The sequence below is a fragment of the Musa acuminata genome, unplaced genomic scaffold (genome assembly GCF_036884655.1).
Source record: "Musa acuminata AAA Group cultivar baxijiao unplaced genomic scaffold, Cavendish_Baxijiao_AAA HiC_scaffold_1138, whole genome shotgun sequence".
In the NCBI taxonomy this organism is placed as follows: domain Eukaryota; kingdom Viridiplantae; phylum Streptophyta; class Magnoliopsida; order Zingiberales; family Musaceae; genus Musa; species Musa acuminata.
In genome coordinates, this window is record NW_027021350.1 from 5,138,309 (window position 1) to 5,157,427 (window position 19,119).

Here is a 19,119-nt window from a genome sequence, read left to right on the forward strand (position 1 = left end):
ATTAGAGCGAGGCTCGAGTAAAAATCATATGAGCCTAACAACACCATGCCCAAAATACGATCTCTAGGATATTAGATGGATGAAGAACTATAGATAAATGATAACTAAGGATAGATAAGTCCAATAGATTGAATTCCCTTGTATCGTCTAGGGAATACGACGTAATGACCTAATACGTCCATAGTTGATAAATCAAGTGAATTATTATAGAGATAATAATTTACTAAGCTAGAAGGAGTTTTGACAGGTATAACTCATGACCAGCTTGATATTGGGCCTAGAGGGTCACAAACATATGGTATGTGTTGCGATGAGTAGAGGTTCGGATATGAGATGTTCACCGGAGCCCCTATCTTATTGGATATCTATTAAGTCATTTGAATTATTGGATCATATATATGAGATATAATAAGAGTCGATGAGAGATTATTGGGTAGAAATATGCTAATCTAAGAGGCTTGGGTAGTTAGATGAAGATCTAGTACCCAATAGGATATGATCCATTAGGGTAAGTTTATAGGAACCTGTATAAATAAGAATGAACCAAAAGACCATACGTCAGACCCCTTTTGGTTGTCACCTCTTATACTCCTCTCCTCCGCTCCTCCTTAGCCAATAGCCCTAGTTGGAACATGTGGATAGCAAGAAGGGTCATCCCCTTCTTGATCGCATGGAAGGAAAGGATTATGCAACGATTTGAGGAGCGTCTTCGTAACCCCTATCCTGTAGATCACTGCTAAAGAAGATGATAGTTGATCTCTTTCATTCTCTTCCATAGATTTGTAGGATTTCAAAGATATACTATCTCCCTAGGTAATATATATCCCTAACATCCCTAAACTGTGTGTGTTGTATTCAATCGCGTAGAATTATTTTTACGTAATTACTACAATTTTTCTCGTAGTTTATAAATCTGGACTGCACAGCACTCTTTATCATAGTTCAATCACGATTTTTGCACGATTTGCTATGCTTGGTTGGTCATTCATAAGCCATATTTATCGTAGCTCATCGGGCATCCGAAGGCCATAAAATTAATTACACCAGAATCTTGGTTTGTTTAAGCCAAAATGGTTCTGTAATTAGTCAAGTGCTAATCACCAATTCCATGTGATATTGCCACCTTCTGCAATACCTATTTAATTCCCTGTTTTACCAGCTGAATGGAAACATTAAGAGTTATCACAGCAAGACTTGTTGTGATTTGCAAGTCACAGTACTAACTCAATCCATGGGAAAGACTGATGGATGATTTCCTTCATTAATCCATGCACAACCACATCATGCATAGGTGGATGGCAGATCAGTGCAAGTTGCTATACACAAATATGTTAGATTACGTTCGGTCGGTGCGAATCTAAGAAATGTTTGCCTTAGATTTTGAAGCCGAGAGGGGTGTGGGTTTCAGTGGATCAGAAAGATGGATGATGGATTCAGGTCGAAGCAATTCATGTTCGCCTCTTTCGGGTGTCACTCGAAATTTAGATTGGAGTTCTTCTGGGGTTGATGGGATCACTCGAACGTATAACGTAGGAAACCTAAGATGAGTTGTAGTGCTCCTCCATCGTCAGTACGACTACAGAACAGTAAAATGACTAGAAATATTCTTGATCACAATATAGCAGCAGAAAGAAGCCTTCTCACGAGTCATCATCATATGCTTGTGGGCCGTCACTCTCATTCATTCTTATCCTATAGACTTTTCCTGCAATGATCCAAGTAGAAAAAACCCCTCTTTAAAGTGCAAAGTATGAAAGTTGAAAACGCTTCTATTTCACATACTTTATGTCACACTTGCGTTTGTGGAAGGAGAATGAGAAAAAGGGCAGTCGTTCCCCACTCTATGCTATCCTCGACGGCAATGAACGGTGCAAAGTCGATGAAAGATGGCCTCCTAAAGGTAAAATTCTCTCCTGCAGTTGACAAACCACCCATCACTAATCTAATAAACTACTAACATCTTTACCGATTAATTAGATTAGTTGACATCTTCTAATGCTCACTAAAGATATATATATATATCTTGGAGATAAGAGAAATTTATCTGCATGGATTGAAGGCATACATGACATCATTAAGGCAAAGAATATGGCACAATTAATAATCATTAAGAGATTAAATTTCAGACAAATTTCTTGCCATTGTGGTAGGCATCACTAATGTATCATAGTGATAAAAGAATAGAAATAACACTAAAATTTTTATTTATCGTAATCATTTATAAAATCTTAATTTCTCAAGTCCTAGATTTTTAGGCTCTCCTTATTTTTTTCCCTTCTTAATTTTGAATATAATGCATTGAACTAAGCAAGACTTAACTCTAGGTAAAACTAAGATTTCTAATTTAACTAAGATGATCGAAATCAGTTTTCATCCGATCATATATTTTAATTTAATATTCTAATTACTAATTTAAACTACAATCATTACTAATACTATCGCATCAAATTCTATCAGAACTCCAAAGTTAAATATGATTGAGCATGAGTAATATTAGGATGGATGACTCTTCGGGAAGTCATCATGTTACACCCCTATTATTATTTAGTTGAGACTTACTACTTTATTATTGTTGTCGTATATTAAATATTAATTTATAGATTATCAAATCACATGAGAAATCTCATCTGAATTTTTAAGTAGAAATTAATAATTAAAATTTTATTTCTAAGACTCAAACATTTTCTTAGTTTAAGGAAGGTTATATTAAGCATAGAAATTATTGAAAATAAACTTAATTTACTAATAAATGGTCTCGTATAATCATCTTTGACAAAGATGAGATTTTGATATCTCAAGAAGTACATATATATTTTAAAATTAAGAAGAATATATTAGATATCTTGGAAGAAAGTAAAATCCTTTTAAAAGATATTGGAATCTCTTAAAAGTTAATCTTCTCTAGGAAATTGTCAATATATTACACATCTTTTAAGGGAAAAAAAATATTATGTATAAAAATGAGGAAATCCTAGGGGTTTTTTTTTTTTTTTTTTGCTACTTATATATTCTCATGTCCTATGGATGAGAGGAGCTCATTGTGATAACAAGCATGAACACCTTAATTCTACTCATATAATGAGCTGGTTTCAGTCAAAGAAGGGCTCATTCAGGCTAGAATGGAAGGAGTTTCCAACATTATGGTGGAGACGGATGTGGAAATAGCCATCAAGTTTACCTTATTCTTTAAGGAGTTTCCAACATTTGTTAAGGATACTTTTCATATTTTAGCTGATTTTTTAAGGAGTTTCCAATTGGCTGGCAAATTATATCATAACTAATAATTCATCTTTTGTATGGTACAGTAACTCTCATTCATGTTTGTTTGATTTTTCTTGTGTTGATATCATGAGCACAAATTATAATCGTTTTTTGAGTTAATATAATTAGTCTTTTCTTCTTAGATTTTTTTTTTCTTTCTCTACAGTTCTTCTTCCACAAACTCCATAAGTTTCCTTTTTGTAATTTATAACTAGAATGACAACCACTTTTTTTCTTATCTTTTATACTAAAAAGATAATCGTAAACATCCTTATTACCATTTATAATCAGATATAAATACTCATCTTCAACATAATAAAAAAAATATAAACTTATCTTTTTTGGGAGGATTTCTTTTGACTACTCACATTTGTACTTGTATACATTGTGATACTAACTTAAGCATAAGAGGGATTGAGTCGAAAAATCTCTTTCGATCTTGATTTTTGTATAGATGACACCTAATGAGCTCGACGTTTCCATCTCGGAGACATCTCGGACAACCTTATGTATATAGGTCTGAATCACATCATGCTAACCAAAATATCAATGATATTTTTTTCTAATATTTTGATGTTAAAAGTAATAATGATTGATCTACAAAACTGATAAGATTAACTCAAATAATTAAGATTAGATAAAATAAAAAATAAAAAAATTAGATTAAAATAAATAGATGAGGGTGAAAAGATTATTGGATATGATAGATTTTTTTATTATTTAAAAAAATGTATACTCTCTATCTTTTGGCTAATATAGATAGGTGCTTTTGGATCAATCCAAAGTACTATAGATTCCTTCTACTACTCTCTTCCCCTTTTCCCTAAAGTTCTATAAAAAAGCCAACAAGTGTGGTGTTAGATCCTAGTTCGAACAAAATAAACAACAGTACATAGATTTAAAAAGAAGTAAAGACCAATAGATTAAGGAAAAATAAAAATAAAAAGATGACAAACACCGGAATAAGTGTTCATAATCAACTTTTTCTTATCTTCAAAGATCATAATTATCAATTTTGGGTTGTTAAGATGAAAACTCTATTTATTTCACATGGATTATGAAATTTGGTAGAGAATGTATTTGTTAAGATTCTGAATCTATCGCTAATTTTTTCTCAAGAGTCTCTTTTATTATGAACTAAATGATATGGTGAAAATAAAAAAGATTAAACTATAGTAGAAAAAGTTTTTTTGAGTTTATCTTCAAATTTTGATATTATTTCTACTAATATAGAAGAAGCTAAAGATATAAGTATATTATCTATTGATGAATTAATGGGCTCGCTTTTAGTTTATGAATAAAAAAAATGAACATATCTTCAAATGAAACTTCAGAACATGCTCTTTAAATAAAGATAAACTAGAAGAATGAACAAAAGAAAAATTCAGAAAACATATCTCAAGAGAGAGATCAAAATGGCAAAAATCATGACCAATAAAATGAGAGTCAAAGGAACTCTAACGAAGGTAACAAAGAAACACTTTAATGTTTTTGTTGCAATAAAATTAAACATATATAAAAGGGTTATTGGTGTAAAAATAAAAATCCAAATATCCTTCTTTGCTCTCATTGTAAAAAATATGATTATCTTAAAAAAGATTGTTAGAACAAAAATAAAGTAAATTATCATGAGAAAAATAATGGTGAAAAAAGATTAAAAATTTTTTTTAACATCTAATGAAGAATATTCTGTTTGATTTTTAAATAGTGGATGCAGTAACCATATGACAGGGGATAAAAGTTTGTTTCAAAGGTTTAATGATTCAATCAGATCTATAGTACATATAAAAAATAATAATAAGGTTCAAGTGAAAGAAAAAAGAATTATTGATAATATGATGTTTATTCTTAGTTTGAAACAAAATCTGTAAAAGTTATTATTATCTTAATTTTTATGAGTTTATGCAAACCATCTTACATGATGACTATGAGATAAAATGTCATGGCACAGGTCATGGTAATTGGGAAATTGTGGCCGCTAAGATGCATGTACATAAAAAAGGAAGAGGCCCTAAACTATTATAATAACAAGCTTACAATGGAGAAGCCAAAAAATAGGAAAAGTCAGCATTACTTGAGGAGATAAGAATAACAAGAAAATTGCAACTAATGACTCATAAGAAAAAAAAGAAAAGGAGATAACTTTGAAAAAAATGTGAAAAGACTAAGAAAGAGAAACGAAAGGTCTTACTTTTAATGAAGTCTGAGGAGAAAAATGTCAAAATTGATAAGGAGTTACCGTTTATGTAGTAATTGTCAACCAAAAAAAAAAAAACAAACCCTATCTTTGTTAAGTTGGATTCTAACAAGGATTCAAGGAAAAAGAAGGAAAACATCGACCGTGATTAACGAAGCCAAAAATCATTGAGGATCAATAAGTTCCTAAAGTTAGTTAAAAATATTTTTAGATACAAGAGAACTTTCGATTATCCTTTTATTGCTAGTGATTAGGCTAGTTGTGTAGATAATAGAAAAAGTACTTCCAGATTGGTGCTCAGGCTTAGGTATGATTTCATGGATAATAAAAAAATCAAGAATATGTTTCTCTCCCAAGCTCAAGCTCTGAGGTGAAGTATGTTGCTACTACAAGTATAACATATCAAATAATTTGGCTTCGAGAAAAACAAGATGAACCGACTAATATCTACTGCCACAATAAGTCTACTATTGCAATAATAAAGAATCTTATCTTTCACGAACATAGTAAACGACATTACTTCATTCGTGAACTGATTGATAAAAAAAATTAAATTAAATAAACTACTATAACACCGAAGATCAGCTTGTCGATATCTTTACAAAAACTTTGACGAAAGAAATTTTTTATTTTTTCTGAAGATAACTTCAAGTTATAATTGCTTCGAATTAAGGAAGTGTGATAAGATTAATTCAAATAGTTATGATTAAATAAAATAAAATAAAAATAAAAATTTAGATTAAAATAAATAAACAAGGGTGAAAAGATTTATTGAGATATGATAATTTTTTATAAATAATATTATATTTTTTTTACTAATATAAATAGGTGCTTTAGATCAATTCAAAACACTACGTATTGTTTCTTTTATTATTCCTTTTTTTCTCTTCCCCATAAGTTGTACAAGAAAAGACAACACAACTTAGTAATTCCATGCATGCATGCATGTCGAAGAATACAAACACGTTAACAAATGTGGATCCCGTCGTAAGATAACGTTGCCTACATGCATTATCTGATCACGCGGATCCACACGTCCATGATTCCGTAAAGCAATCATTCATTCATGTATGTTCGTCGATATCGTTCTACCACCGGGAAACTGTTGGCTGAAGGATAGGAGTAGTGCCACCTTTGTTCTTCGCTTATCTTTACGCACCTCATCTCATCTCAGGTGGCAATCCGGAGAGAAAAGTTGGCCGCTTTACCAAAGGCATCAATCAACAAGAGGACAAGAGAGGAGAGAGAGAGTAGAGTGTGGATGGGGGCGAAAACACGCGTCCATCGAGTCCTGTGCTATCACTATTCGGATCTCTCTGTACAGAGAACTTGCCCAATTTTGATAGGAATACCGTGCACAACTTGTGGACCTTTTCCTTTTCCGGTCACGACTAAGTCACATCAACACGTAATGCATGTTGGAAAATGCATGATGCGAATATATATATATATATATTATGGCCAAATTATTTTGATAATACTTTTTTGAATTTATCCGAGCACTACTACTACTACTATTATTATTATTATTATTGTTATTATTATTATTGTTATTGTTATTATTATTTTGTCTATGACGATTGTCAGGTAAAATGTGTGGGTTATTTTTTATCCATAAAATAATATATAATATTTAAAAAATACTGTATAGTGTTTTGTTCTAAAAACATTATATAGTGTTTTCGATGCACAGAGTTTTCTTAAAAGAGTACTATATAGTTATTATTATTATTATTATTATTTTTATCCAAATATGATTATTATTATTATTATTATTATTATTATCATTTTGTCTGTGACGAGTGTAGGGAAAAATATCCTTTTTCTCCATAAAAAGTTATCATTTTTTCTTATCCAAATCCAAAATTTTTTTTATAGTCTTTTTGTGAGTTAATTTTTATCCATAAAATAATATATTATTTAAAAAAACACTGTATAGTGTTTTATTCTAAAAACATTATATAGTGTTTTCTTAAAAAAATACTATACTATACAGTATTTTGTAGATAAAAAATAACTCTGGTTGAAGACTTTTGTTTTTGGATTGGAAAACAGTGAACAGCTTTTGATGATATTTTAGGAATCTTAAAAATAGGATATTTTACTATAAATACCATTTTGTTTATTCTATAATTCTGTCAAAATTCGATTCAAACAAACTTAAAATTATAAAAACCAAAGGAATCATTATATATTTGTCTATTATATTGAGGCGAGTTGAATAGACTCTACACAAACATTAACATAACCTTCAAATAGAGTTTGTGTTGTGAGTCAACGGTGGTTAAGTTCTCACTATCAATCAGCGGCTCAAGTTGCTAACATTTTCTCCCTTCATCATCATGTTTTCGATGATCCGATTACTTGGTGGACGTATCATAAAGTTCATGAACTGGGTTGATGTTATCGTATGTATGTTTCCATCGCGAAAGGTGTCTTCAAACCCTTGAATCTTTATGCTTCTCCCTTCTTTCATGTGATTTGTAGGCTAATTCTTTTTGGTTGATAGCTTAAGCATCTCTTGAGCTATAAAGGATGCAATGATGCTTTGTGTTATGTTAGGTTAGGTTACCAATCTGAACTAAAAATTAAAAGCAGAAAAAAAGGTCATTATATTTTAGAAAACATCATAAATGTTTGATGAGAACTGAGGAAAAGCACACTATTGACTGAGTTGTATCACAAAGAAAGGGATAAGCATCTCCACAAGGATACGAAGAAAGTGTGCAGTATACAACTGTAGTGATGATTTGACCTGGAAATGAGATCCTCCCATCATTGCTTTTTGCCCTCCTCTTCTTTTGCTTCTTCGGTGTCATCAATTCTAACCGCGCATCTCTCATCGGTTCGCCGCTGCATTCTTTCTCGTCCTTTATGTAGTGAATCTGATAGTTTCTTCCCCATCATTCGCTTGGAAATCGAATGGAAGAGAAGAGGAGAATTTATGATCCATCACGTTTTTGCTGATCTTTCTTTGTAGTGCTCGCCACGCACTATAAATTCGATGGATCTACCGATTATGGTCAGTTCTTGAACAAGCCAAGATAATAGTACGAAGAAAAGCATAACACCGTTTCATTGCGCACAGAGAAAACGAATCACGGAGAAGGAAGAAAGAAAGACGTTCTAACGCATCTGCAACTCGATAGCTCGTCCAGATATAGCAGCAGGGAATTCTTCATCTCAAGAAACAGCCGGATTCATCTTGCAAAAAGAAGCAAAAGTAAGCACACAGCATGACGAACAGGCGAAATGAAAGATCTGATGACGAGCATACGAAAGAGAAAACAAAGAGACAAAATCTTATCAGTATGACGGTCCTAATTAACGTGCTGTTAATCGTATTATATGTGCATGCTACTGTTACTCGATCGCCATGCACGAGGCGAGGCCTAACAGAGACAACGCAAATTGACAGCTGCATCTTTCGCAAGAAGAAGGGCAGAGAAACACCATAACCCGGTGATGGTTGACAGATAGAGAAGTGAGCACGCATAGCTTCGAGCATGAACCCTCTTCATGCAGGAAAACACCATGGGTGCTCACTCTCTTCTGTCAACCAAACTCCATGACCCCAATTCTCCTTCACCGCTCCACATCCAAACCCACCAAGAACTAAGCCATCACACGAGATCTCCTGCATCCGGCAGTGGTATTAGGCGGCCTGCGTCTGTGTGGGGAACACCGGGAGGGGGTGGTAGGGTTTATATAGAGGCAGTGGGTTGTGGTTTCGCCGGTTTGAAAGGAATCAATGGACACGCCATTCCACAGTACAATTAATGACCATTTCCTCATCTGTTGCGAGCTATCCTATCTCACCGCATACCGATGCACTGTAGGATTCGAAAAACTCAAACAACTGTCCGCCTCTCACTCCGTCCAATCGCTACCCGATACGCGTATAGCCATAAAAGCATCAGATTGGATGTCGTCCAGTGGAGCGGAGAGAGGCGACGGGAGAGCGTAGAGTGGATTCCAGCATCTGCTGATCTATACGCCATTACAAATGCTGCGGCGCAAAAGAGGAATAAAGGATGCATCTATCTCTTTTGCTATATAACAAATCGAGCCTCTCGAGTGTCCTTCGCGTATAGAAGAAACAAAGTGCAAAGCAAACACAAGGAGATTAAAGAAGAGAGGTCGTCGAAGTAGCACATCACGTCTGACGTCAAACTGATGCCTCTTCTTCTTCTTCTTCTTCTTCTTCTTCTTCTTCTTCTTCTTCTTCTCTCAGGATCGTCAACTACGCTGCATTGGGTAATTATTTCCATTACAGGTATACATATGATAGATATGACACTTATTATACGAGGATTCGAATCGGTGTATTGCTTATGTAATAATATATTAATCAAAGATGATATAATTATTTTTTATTTTATTATTTTTCAGTAATTAGGTAAATGATATATGTTTGGCGTCTAATTTAGAGTTAGAAAATTAAATTTTTGATAAGATTAATTCAAATAGTTAGAATTAGATAAAATAAAAGATAAAATTTTAGATTAAAATTAATAAATGAGGGTAAAAATATTTATTAAGATTTATTTTATTATTTAAAAATTTATACTTTATCTTTTGGCTAATATAAAAGATGTTTTTAGATGAATCTAAAGTACTATAGGTCGAAAGTACACCTATTTTTTCACTATTCTCTTTTTTTTCTAAACTTTTATAGAAAGTCAACAAATGTGATATTAGAACCTGATTCAAAAAATACCAATGGGGAGTACATCAATTAAAAAAAAAATCAGTAGATTCAGAAAAAAAAAAAAAAAAAAAAAAGATGATAAGCATTAGAGTAAATGTTCATAATCAACTTCTTTTATCTTCAAAGGTAAAAATTATCAATTTTAGACCTCTAAGATGAAAACTTTATTTATTTCACGATGATTGTAGAATTTGGTAGAGAATGGTTTTGTTGAGTATGATCTACATGATCATAATATTATTAAAATTCAAAAAGATCAAATGAATGAGAATATGCAGAAGGATACAAGAGCCCTTTACATGCTACAATAAGCAATAGATGAGTTTTTATTTTCCTGAATCATGATAACATTAATATTAATATAAGCTTAAAAAATATGTTTAGAGGTATAGACAAAGTAAAAACTTCAAAGCTTCAGATTCTTCGATGTGAATTTGAAACACTTATGATGAAAAATTCTAAATCTATGGTTTTTTTTCCTTCAAAAGTCTCTTCTATTATGAACCAAACGAGTTCTTATAATGAAAATCTAAAGGATCAAACTATAATAGAAAAAGTTTTATGGAGTTTATCTCTAAAATTTGATATGATTTGTACTACTATAAAAGAAGCTAAAGATACAAGTATATTGTTTGTTGATGAATTAATGGGTTCACTTTTATCTCATGAACAAAAAATGACCATATCTTTAGATAAAATTTTAGGACATGCTCTTCAAATGAAGATATATAAGAAGAAGGATCAAAGAAAATTTTAAAATTAGATCTCAAGGTAGAGACCAATGGTCAAGGCAGAGGCTCAAAGGAACTCTAATAAAGGTAATATAAAAATATGTCAATATTTTTATTGCCAAAAAATTACACATATTGAAAAAGATTATTGGTACAAAAATAAAATTTCAAATATTCCTCTTTGCTTTCACTATAAACAATATGATCAGCTTGAAAAAGATTATTAGAACAAAAATCAAATAAATTATAATAAAGAAAATAATAGTGAAAAAAAGGATAAAGAAAATATTTTCTTTATGGCATCTGATAAAGAATATTCTAAATCTATTTGATATTTGGATAGTGGATATATGACAAGGAATAAAGGTTTATTTGCATGGCTTAATGATTATGTCAGATAGAAAATGATAATAAGATTCAGGTGCAAGGAAAAAAAAAATTGATGTGAATACCAAATATGGTAAAAAGTTATTACTGATGTAATATTTATTCCTATTTAAAACAAAATTTCATTAGTATATAACAATTAATGAGAAAAGGATATTATGCTTTTTTTATGATGAAAAATATTTAATTTATATAGTAAAAAATTAATAAATTAATAACAAGGTGACTAAAAACAAAGTGTTTCCTTTATTATTTTTCGATTTCTCCTTACATGCATTCACTATTACTATTATCGATGAATTGATATTATGACATAAAAACTATGATTATCTGAATTTTTATGGGTCTACAAACTATCTTACATGGTGGCTATGAGATGAGATGCATGCACAAAAAAATAATGAGACCCTAAACTCCGATAATAAAAAGCTTGCAAGTGAAAAGCTGCAAAAATAGAAAAACTCAGCATTATCTAAAGAGACCAAGGATAACAAGGAAAGTATAACTAATGACTAAGAAAAGGAAGAGGATAAGGAAATGAGTATGGAAGAATATGAAAAGATTAAGAAAGAGAAATGAAACCCTTACTTGCATTCAAGTACGAGGAGAGAAAGGTCAAAATTGATAACGAGTCGTAGTATATACAACAACTGTCTACTAAAAAGAAAATGATATTTTGAAAGGATATTTCAATTATGATATCTATTATGAGTTGGTAACTAAAAAAATTACCATCAATAAGTTCCTAAAGTTAACTAAAAAAATTCTTAGATACATCAAAGGATATTTCAATTATGATATCTTGATTTCTTAAAATTTATAATATGAAATCCTTTATGAATCAAGATTTCTTACTCTTTATTCTCTTGCATTTTGAGAAAATTTTCAATATGAGTCGTAAGAGTTTTTATGCATGAATTAAAATCTTTTTCTCCTAAGTTTCTTCTATGATTTACTAAAAAGAATATCTTTTTCGAAATTCATGACTTAAAATTTGTTTTGAATATCTTTTATTTGATCTCCTAATATTTTCTTTTGATTATTTAAGATGAGGTTTTTCAAAAAAAATCATGCCTTTTGATATTCACATGATCTTATCTTTCATCATATGAGTTTTATGCAATTCCTTGTATTCGTGAAATATTTATCTGATCACTCAATTAATTTTTCTTGATATTCTTCATGTGATGATATGAATTTATGCACGAAATACAAATAAGAAATTATGATCATGTATGATAGGATGCATTGTAATTTGACAATTAGATACCAACATGAAATATTTATGATTTGGAATGATGCATGCAATACATATGCTTTTTATGATTATGTGATGTATTGCATATGGTGTGAATCATGATCAAAATTATTTTAATTTGATTTCAATATTTATTTCAATTATGATATTTTAAAATAAGAATGACATTTTACTTTTGTCAAATTGTATTCTTTCCTTCTTTTTGATAATGACAATGGGGGAGATAACTAGCTTGCACAAGTCAAAAAGATGTAAAAAGATGCTAGCTTTCTCATCTCAAAAGAGAAGCAACATTGCTATCTTGCTTATCTCAAGAAGCAAAAAATGTCAACTTGCACATCCTTAAATTTGCTAGCTTACAAATTGCATGATGATAAAAATGAAAATTATGTTTATTATGCAATGTGTTAAAATTATGTCCAAACATATGAAAGGTACACTTCTCCTTTTTGTTGATGACAAAGGGGGAGAAGTATGATCATTTTATGCATGATGATGTGTTGCAAATATTCATGATGAAATTTGTAATGACTTGAATTCGGCTTGAATTCAAGGTTCTATCAATATGACATATTGATAGGGGGAGTTAAAGTTAACTCCGTCATCAATTGGTTATCATCATCAAAAAGGGATAGATTGTTGAATCTCGTATTTTGATGATGAAACCAATTGATAAGTGTTTATAATTTAATCTATGTTTTGAGTGACGTAGGATGCTTTGATCAAGATGAGATAATTAAAGCAGAAAAAATCATGTTGGGCCAGGGGAAAACATGTCAAAAGATTGGACGTCGAGCTGGTGGATCAGTTGACGTATTGACATAAGGCTTTAGGCCATGGATTCAGGCATCGGGTCAAGAAAAGTGGATATTGCGCCAAGGATATCAGAGTTGCGAAGTCAACTGGCCAATTGGGTAATAGGCCGCAAGAGAGGACGATGCGTCGAAGAATCGGACAAAGCGTCGAAGGACCAATGATATGCCAGACAACATGATTAATGCTTAGTATTAATTATCTAGATCGAAGTGTGTTTTATGGATTAACTACGATAGCAATGCATAAAGCAAAATGAAGTCATGGAGTCAAGGATGCGATTTCGTTGGGAGTTCGAGAGTTCGTCGGAAGTCTGGACTTTCGTCGAAAGTTCTGTCGGAACCAGCGGAGAAGTCTCGGAGCTTGCTAGAGAAGCTCGTCGGAACTCGCCAAGAATATCATCGTGAAGTCCAAGAGCTTACCGGGAGTCCGCATGTGATATGTGAGGGATATTACAATATGTGAGATGTGTAAGAGGTGCAATACCTGTTCCTTAAGCTAGATCAAGTATAATAATTTTTTTTTAGTTTTTAATATTATCTTTAAGTTATTATCTTTCTTTCCTCTTTTCGTATTCCTTGGTTTAAAAAAAAAAAAATTTTATATTAATTCCATAATTGTATAAGGTGACTGTGATTGAGTTCAAATTGAGATATGGAAGGATCAAAATCAAAACCAAAGTCGTCATGCAATGGTTTCATGGTTCCGAATCGAACCAGAATTGATTTGATTCCAAGTGGATTAAAACAAGAAAGAAAATGATCAAATGACCATTACAGTAAGCCAACGATTAAGTTTACCATTTGCAACGATCAAATAACCTTACAACAACCAAATCATCTCAGTCTCTCTATTGTTCTGTGCATGCAATAGTAATTCCCTAATTGCATGTGAAAGTTCAATATTTTGATTACAAGTCAAATTTCCGGGTATGTAACACTATAACCCTTCTTAAATATTTTATTTTTCGTTGAAAAAATAGAGAGAAATTAACAAAAATTGGAAATTTATAACAAATTTTTTTTATGGATATATTGTTATTTGTTATGATATTTGAAGCGATCATTAGAAAATACACTTTTATATGAGAATTATATATCATTGTTAAATAACTTTTATAGAAAAGAAATTATTAAATAAATTTTAACAACTCTCGGATCAACATTAGTTGTGGATTAAGCTTTCAGCATTGAGGAGATAGATATCCTTGATATAAATAATTTCAATATGATCTTCGAATTAGTGGTCTTTTGATGATTGGACGAAGAAAGAGCAAAAAAAAAAAAGATAATACGGATTCATTTGATATATCAATCTAAGAAACAATAAGAACATCAGATACTTAATTGATGTGTATAGAATAATATGGGTGTTAATAGAAATTAAAAATTGAATATTGATGAAAAAAAAAAGGCATTTCTACTTCGAGTAAAACCCCATTCCATTTTCCAATTTTATTTTTCATGGAATCAGAATTATCATTTCTATCGGCTCCATTGATTCCAGGACTACGATCAAGTCTATCCTCGAGCACAAACTTGGTTGATCACTCATATTTGTTGAGGAAAAGAGTATAAATATCTTAATTTTATAAACATTCTCTATCTAAGGGGGATGATCTAATTTATATTATGAGCATTCTCACTTACATGTAGATGGTATATAGCTCAGTCTAACACGTAAAATAAGTAATCAGAGATTATATACCGTTGATTGATGAGACACAATCTAATTTATATTTTTACCAAAATACATGTACTAACAAATTGTCAATCCACATTTCAAGAAAATTTTACCCTAGTGAGGATAGAAAATCCTAAATGTTAAAGTGGTGGAAGTCAATCCAACATGTAGAAGATTGAGATCTAAGATGACAGCTAAGGTGGTGGAATAACGAACGGCTCAACCATCTACTAAGGTGGTGGCATAACTTCCGCTAATATGGATCAACCACGTGCTCAACTACTTACTTAACTAAGACAGTTTTCTGTTACCCTATAAGAACCATCATAAAACAAATCTAACCGGTTTAAAGTTTTGTCTGTCCCTCCGTCTGCTGCAAATATATCTTTATCTTAGCGTCTGCAAAACAAAACAGACAAGTTGGAAAAAGAAGCAAATCTTGTTCGTATTGGATTTGATTTAGCAGCAAGAAATAAATATTTGTTATAAAACAAGCGTTAGTACATTTGCATTGCTCATCATGTATAAATCCGCCTGCCTAAAATTAATGAGGTTACTCTATCCTTCTCTTGCTAAAGGCCGCCGAGATACTCTGATTAAGGAGGAAGACAATGGGTCCTCATGCCCTTTTTTTGTCCTTCTTTGTTCCCTGAAGATTCCTCCACTTGAGGACGATCTGCAAGGAGAGACCTGAGAAGACCATTACCACACTCGCCCACTGCTTCTGCGACAAGGGATTGCCACTTATCACTGAGGACACAACGATACTGACAAATTTGCGGGTTGTGGTTATGGTTGTGTTAGCAAGAGAGCCAAAGCGGCTTATGGTCAAGAAGATGAAGTTCTGTCCCACCGCACCACAGAGGCAGTACATGAGGATGTCCCATGCCGCCTCCGGGTGCTCCTGGCAGAATCTTACCGCCTCATAACCACTTCCATGGGGCCAACCAAACATGTAAATGACATTGTATATGCTGCCCCATAGGTTCATTCCCAACATAATGTCCCAAGCACTCGTCTTTGGGTACCTGAAAGAAAAGCAAACGATTCTACTTAAAAACCACGAAAATTTAACTTTCATGCAATTTTCAGCGCAAGTATGATTCTAGTATATGCACTATTTTTTGTTTCTTTTTTGGTGGAATTCAGTGAGCACCTTGCTTTGATAGAGTCCTGAGTAGCATTTGTAAAACCATCGAAAGCTAAATTCAGAAAGCACAGCCCATAGCCAAGAGGAGCATTTGGGTGAGCAAGCTTGCTTATAGTCTTCGAGCTAGTCTGTAATGAACCAAAGAAAACACGTTTGTGTTATCACAGCAAATCCAGAATCTAAATCCAGACGTATACAAGCCAAAAAATTTATTGACGACACTATTGTGGTAGTTCACAGGCCTGGGCAAACATTGTTGGTTGCCCATCACCACAACCTAAAGCGAAGCCCGATGCTTTGACAACTGATATATGCAAACCTTGGAGTCTGGTATTTGAAGTTATGAGCATGTTATTACTCATAGAATGAAAGTTCTGCTAGATAGATGCTTAGTAATTATTAAACATAGATACAAGTTCACCAGCCCATCAAAGCATAAAATTTAGCACATCATATCAGTAAGCAAGCCGGCAGGTTATCTATTTCAGTTACATGAAGATCTTCAAAACTTTCACTCAGAAAAGAAAAATACGAATAGTCTAACCTTCAAAAGTGCAAATGATGACACCCCTCCAGCAACAAGGAAGGTGCAAATGTACTCTGGGATAGTGTATTTGATCCCATAAACAAGCGTGCCCATCAGCATAACTGTGAGTAGGCAAAAATTACAGTTGTTACCAAGGGCAGTCATTAGAGGAAGAAAAAGACCCTAATTGTATTTAACTTAACCAGCCATTCAAATATCATATAAGTCTTCGGTTACATTGTACTTAGCAATAGATAAATGACTAAGACACGTATTTCCAAGTTGATTACATTAAAATATAGTTTGTCTTTTCTTGGCTCATTAACATACGACAGTTGAAGCATATCTCACACAACCGGGAATCATAAAAATTTAAATGATTTCTACTATAAGAATCTGTTTGTCGACATGTTTTCAGCCATCAAAAGGCATACGACTTCTAAATCTATATGTTGATGCAAATGAGATCAGCCATTAAACACACGGCATAGAATTTTTCAATCTTATGAGGACTCGTTCCAACAGTATATATTCAATGGGTATTATGCACCAAATATAAAACTTCAAGTTCTTGTCAAGCAGAATCATGTTAGCCTTTTATGAAAATAAAACTAAATACTACACTTACCAGGAATCATCTTGGTAGATTTTGCCAAAACCTGTTTTACACAATGAACAAAATTGGTACAATTTAATCAGCTAAAATAAAACCACATGGAATCAACAAGTAATTTTCAAAAAACTAAAAGTTCATCACACACATTATGTAGCTAAAAGGATGATGATAACTGCATGAAAAGAGAAACAATAGAATATAAAACACGTGAGATGATCATGTGTGACATAATACATAAAACCACTAAAAAACAGTGTGTTCATGCAATTTATTCTACCTTTGCTGATGTCGCTAAAGTACCAAAATATAATTTGTTATACAGGGATTGTCAAGTTTCCAACTCTTAGTTGTCAGAAACAAGTACGATTGGCTTGTGGAAGAAATTCTTAAATCAAATCCATTTAACAGTTGTAGACAACATAACCTGCCGAACTTGTGACTCAAAGGAGAGGGCATGTCAATGTCATGGAAGAGTAAAATGCAAGAGGCAGACTCTATCCATAGCCTTGTTTATTGCAATTATGTCTTTTTGTTCTAACACTTATCACAACAGTAAGGTAATATCTTAAAATTCCCAAATGATCAGGCACAACGAGGGAATCTATCATTATAGGTAGAGCAAAAAACTCTCCTTGTATCTGTTATAGTGACTACAGCATGACACACTTTAAAAGCAAGGAATTGCCCAATTTGAAGACCACCAACACAAGAGCTCTGAAGTTTGGAAGACACTGCATTTAACAACAACTGATCATTGTTCTGTCATAGGCAAGACCGAATTAACAAGTAACATACTATCACAAGGAATATCTTGGTTTACTAGATATTTGCTTTGAAAAGAATTAAGTGTTTAATACACAAATAATTGATCACGATTGAACAATCAACATCTAACCACAATATCCTTAGCTTAATTAGTTGGAATAACATGTCAAAACCAACAAGTCAACTATCTGAAAATGAAAATCGATCCAGTGTCAAGCAAAAAAAAAAAAAACTTGCCTGGGCAGGATAACTGATGTACTTCAATGCTTCAATTCCCATGGAAGGACCGATAGTATTAGTAATGCTTGGGCTCCAGTAACTCCACAATGGAGCTCCCCCGGAAGAGCTCCTAGACCACAGCTTTATCACTGCCCGATCAACGACAGCAAAGCAACTCGATTCAACTAACCTTTGATACCATCACCTAACAACAACAAGCCTAACCGACAATTTACTTACTGATCAAGGACCACACGAAGCAAACAACGTTCTGCGCCAGGTTCAAGAAGGAGAGGTGCTCGAACCGCTTCCCGTCTGGTCCGAATAGCTTGGTAGATCTAAGAAACAAGAAAACGTACCTCCATTACGAAACCCTAGCACAGGGCACAAGATCCAGATCCAGATGCTTGTTCGACTAGGAAAGGGCCAATTTGGTGCGGAATTAAGCAACAAGAGAAGAAAAGAATATGTCCGGGTAACGAGGGAAAGCTGCTTACACAGTTTCTTGAAGGACGCCCTGGTAGATGTAGGCGGACCAGATGCCGGCGACGCAGAGGGCCAGCAACACGACGCGCTCGACCCCAGCGGCGGCGCCGTGGCCTTCCATTTCCCCGCGGAGGATCTCGCCGCGCGCCCGATCTCACGGTGGGTGCGCGAGGATGAAGAGGAGAAGCGGCGGGGAGTCGAACTCGAGAGGAGACGACGAGGGAAACCTCGACGATGAGGAAAAGGTAGATGGATTGATCGTGGACGTCGGGCGGTTCGGTTAAGGCGGAGGGGCGGGGAAGGGGAGCTACGTCAG

The 19,119-nt window shown here is 33.2% G+C and overlaps 1 protein-coding gene and 1 long non-coding RNA gene across 2 annotated transcripts; both read right to left on the reverse strand.

The window, feature by feature from the left end:
- Nucleotides 1-8,046: 8,046 nt before the first annotated feature.
- Nucleotides 8,047-9,129, reverse strand: LOC135671114 (uncharacterized). The gene is made up of 2 exons (XR_010512646.1): nucleotides 8,530-9,129; nucleotides 8,047-8,451 (listed from the first exon to the last, which is right to left on the reverse strand). It is a non-coding gene; the product is annotated as an uncharacterized LOC135671114 (long non-coding RNA).
- A 6,332-nt stretch (nucleotides 9,130-15,461) lies between these two features.
- Nucleotides 15,462-19,056, reverse strand: LOC135671298 (UDP-galactose/UDP-glucose transporter 3-like). Its single transcript, XM_065179368.1, has 7 exons — nucleotides 18,815-19,056; nucleotides 18,558-18,655; nucleotides 18,336-18,466; nucleotides 17,346-17,376; nucleotides 16,736-16,839; nucleotides 16,198-16,319; nucleotides 15,462-16,069 (listed from the first exon to the last, which is right to left on the reverse strand). The coding sequence occupies exons 1-7, from the start codon at nucleotides 18,922-18,924 to the stop codon at nucleotides 15,661-15,663; spliced, it is 1,005 nt and encodes a 334-aa protein (XP_065035440.1). The 5' UTR covers nucleotides 18,925-19,056; the 3' UTR covers nucleotides 15,462-15,660.
- Nucleotides 19,057-19,119: the final 63 nt, after the last annotated feature.

Coding starts and splice junctions, on each gene's coding strand:
- LOC135671298 (XM_065179368.1), bottom strand. CDS start 18,924: ATGGAAGGCCACGGCGCCGCCGCTGGGGTCGAGCGCGTCGTGTTGCTG. Junction 18,656..18,814: donor GGCGTCCTTCAAGAAACTGT/GTAAGCAGCTTT, acceptor CTTGTTTCTTAG/ATCTACCAAGCTATTCGGAC. Junction 16,320..16,735: donor CATCATTTGCACTTTTGAAG/GTTAGACTATTC, acceptor GGTTCATTACAG/ACTAGCTCGAAGACTATAAG.